Raw genomic sequence first — 3,105 nt, 5'->3', positions numbered from 1 at the left:
GAACAAGGACTGATCCAGAGATGGAGAGGCATTGATTGGACTGTCGGGCTTTGGCGGGAGGGTAGGGGAGGGTGGGCGTAAGGGGGAAAGAGCAACCAAAGGACTTACATGCAGGCATAGAGGCCTAACCAATGGACACGGACAACGGGGGGGGCGGGGGGCGGTGGAGGGGGATGTGGGGACAGGGACACATATGTAATATCTTAATCAATAAAAAATATATTTAAAAAAAAAGAAAAGAAAACAATGACTATGTGCCGAGATTTCAAGGTATTGGTTATTGTCATTGATAGTCCTTCCACGTATCACTCCATGTGTGTGCCATTCTTACTTAACATTTACAATGAAATCTTGTACTTTCTGGGAAATGTAGGAAGATTGACTGTTCTGCCTCCCATCTTTGTTGACTCGTATGACCAAACTAGTCGCTATTCCAACAGGGTCCTAAGTAGTCACTCTTCCCAAAGTGTCCTAACTAGTTAACCTTCCAATAGAAGAAGGGACTGTAATATTGACTTAAGCTTGAGCTAGAAGGGGATGAAAAGGATGATTTTTAATAGATAATTTCTTATTTTGCAAATGACCATGGCTGATCCAAACTATACTACATATAGCCATATATTCACAAAGGTGTGTGTGTGTGTGTGTGTGTGTGTGTGTGTGTGTGTGTGTGCGCGCGTGTGGTTGCACATGGGAGTATGATTCAGTGTTTGGACATTTTAGATGATTGATTTTTCTTTTAGAAAATGATAAGATATTAATCTGGATCATTTTCAACAGGTTGACATGATGAAAGAAGCATTAGAAAAACTTCAGCTCAATATAGTAGAGATGAAAGATGAAAATGCAACCTTAGATGGTGGAGACGTCTTATTCACAGGTATAATTGTAGTTACTTTTTCCTATCCAAAAATATTTCTAATATCGGGCTCATAGTCACTTATTTAACTATAGTTTTTTAATTACCAAAGTAAAAAATGCTAAATGCAAGAAATTTGGAAAATACAGAAAAGCAGCAGAGAAAAAAAACAAAACAAAAATGAACTTTCATTCAAAAATAAACATTTCAATATTTGGATGTATGTCCTTTTAGCACTTTTGTATGCATGCATTTGCACATTTTTAGCAAGACTGTTATCAGTATGTACCTGTCATTTCGTAAGTCTTGTCTACTATGTTGTTCTACAACGTGAGTTTATGGGTTGCATGGTTTTTCATTGTGTGACAATATATCTGGTTTGTACTTAAAAGATTCTTAATTCAAGATGTGTCATTTGCAAATAATTTTCTCCCCAGTTAGCAAGACAAATTTAAATAATTATCAATGCAAATTGACTTGGCTTAATGCCAAATGAGTAATAGCAGAGCTTAACAAAATATAAACACCTCATGTTACGATTGATCTAACTGGAACCAGTTCTTACAGTAGGCTGAATGTAGCTACTAAAGAAAGCAAGATTTTAGCATTTAGCCTTCCCAGCTCTTTATGATCATGATGGTTCTGTAAAGTCGTGTGCTGAGCCTGGATACCCAGATTCATTCTAGTTGTACTGCGAAGCATGACATCAATAATGATTTTTAATTTATAGTGAGAGTTTATTATCTACCCTCTATATGTCAGCGGATAAATACTTGTTTCACAGATGCAGCCCTCACAGTGGAGGCTGATCCAGGGATATAGGAATGTAGCCCCAAGTGGCCCACTAAAAGCAGGAAGCTTCTTGGAAGTCCAATATGTGAATCATATCGAATCCCATGTACATAGACAAAATAGAGCCATCTTCATTTCAATATAAAAATATCTTGTATTACTTAGGTTTTGGTAGAATGAATGTTCCTGGGGGAGGAGGAGGATGTCTCCTGTGACATTTGGGTAGTTCCTTGGTGGGTATCACATATGTATGGATGGGACCACTGTGTTGCCGAGCTCCAGGGGTGTCACCCTTGTCATGGGCTTGTGAACAACATCCCTGGAGCTGTGTACTGCACGACTGTGCTTCCACTGTCACGGGCAGTGGCCGCCCCTGGGGTTTGGTGTGCCATGAGAACACAGGATAAGGCATCAAAGAGGCCAACCCTGTCTTCTCAGCTCAGGATGGGGCCACGCAGACGCAGCCATTCTTTCAATCTACCTCGTAAGCTGCCCTTAGAACAGCGGTTCTCAACCTGTGGGTCGCGACCCCTCTGGGGGTCGAACGACCCTTTCACAAGGGTCGCCTGAGACCATCGGAAAACACATATATAATTACATATTGTTTTTGTGATTACTCACTATGCTTTAATTATGTTCAATTTGTAACAATGGAATTGGGGGTCACCACAACATGAGGAACTGTATTAAAGGGTCGCGGCATGAGGAAGGTTGAGAACCACTGCCTTAGAATATTTTGTATGTCTCCCACTGATGGCACTTTCATTCCTTTTGGCAGCACCGAGCAACAGCCCATTTCTCTTAGAAAATAGCCTTTTGTGAAAAGATAAATGTGCCAGTCACACTTCCTTACAATGACTCTTTTTTTTTAACCAAAACATAGCCATATAATAATAACTTGTAAGCAGGCACTGATAATATTTGAAGTATGCTTTAAAACAAGCTGTGTTCACTGCCATGTAGCGAAGCTGAACAGATTTCCTCAGCCTTCATCAGTGTTAGCCACAACTTACACCAGAAGCCTCTTCTGGTCAAGACCAATGGGCAAAGGTCTTTCCACAGCGTCTCAAGCCTAATGTTTTTGCCCCAATTTCTAGTACTAAGCATTGAGGCTTGCCTTTGACACTGTCTGCAAACTTTCTTTTTGTAATGTTCAATTCTTCATATCTTAAAAGTTATTTTATTCAAAACTGAGATTGTGTTGGGATATTCAAATTTTTATCTGCTTGGAACCCCATTCATACTGAAATCTGGTCCTGCCTTCTATTTCCTACTTCTCTCTCTCTTTTTTTCTTTTTAAAAATTGTGGTAAAATATGTAGCACATAATATTTGCCATTTTTACCTTTTTCTGTTGTTGTTAATCCTCACTCAATGATATTTTTTCCATTGATTTTTAGAGAGAGAGAGTGGAAAGGAGGGTACATATGTTCCATTTTCCCCCTATTGACCTCT

At 39.5% G+C, this 3,105-nt stretch overlaps 1 protein-coding gene across 1 annotated transcript in view; it reads left to right on the top strand.

Moving 5' to 3' along the window:
• Positions 1-783: 783 nt before the first annotated feature.
• Positions 784-3,105, top strand: part of DDAH1 (dimethylarginine dimethylaminohydrolase 1) — a 42,764-nt gene continuing 40,442 nt past the window's right edge. Inside the window, exon 1 of the mRNA XM_006776254.2 lies at positions 784-880. Coding sequence (XP_006776317.1) covers positions 787-880 — 94 coding nt within the window. The 5' untranslated portion in view covers positions 784-786. The remainder of the gene's footprint in view (positions 881-3,105) is intronic.

Source organism: Myotis davidii, unplaced genomic scaffold, assembly GCF_000327345.1.
Source record: "Myotis davidii unplaced genomic scaffold, ASM32734v1 scaffold162, whole genome shotgun sequence".
Lineage (NCBI taxonomy): Eukaryota > Metazoa > Chordata > Mammalia > Chiroptera > Vespertilionidae > Myotis > Myotis davidii.
Note: the sequence above shows the minus strand (reverse complement) of the source record. Positions and strands in the feature narration are given on the sequence as shown.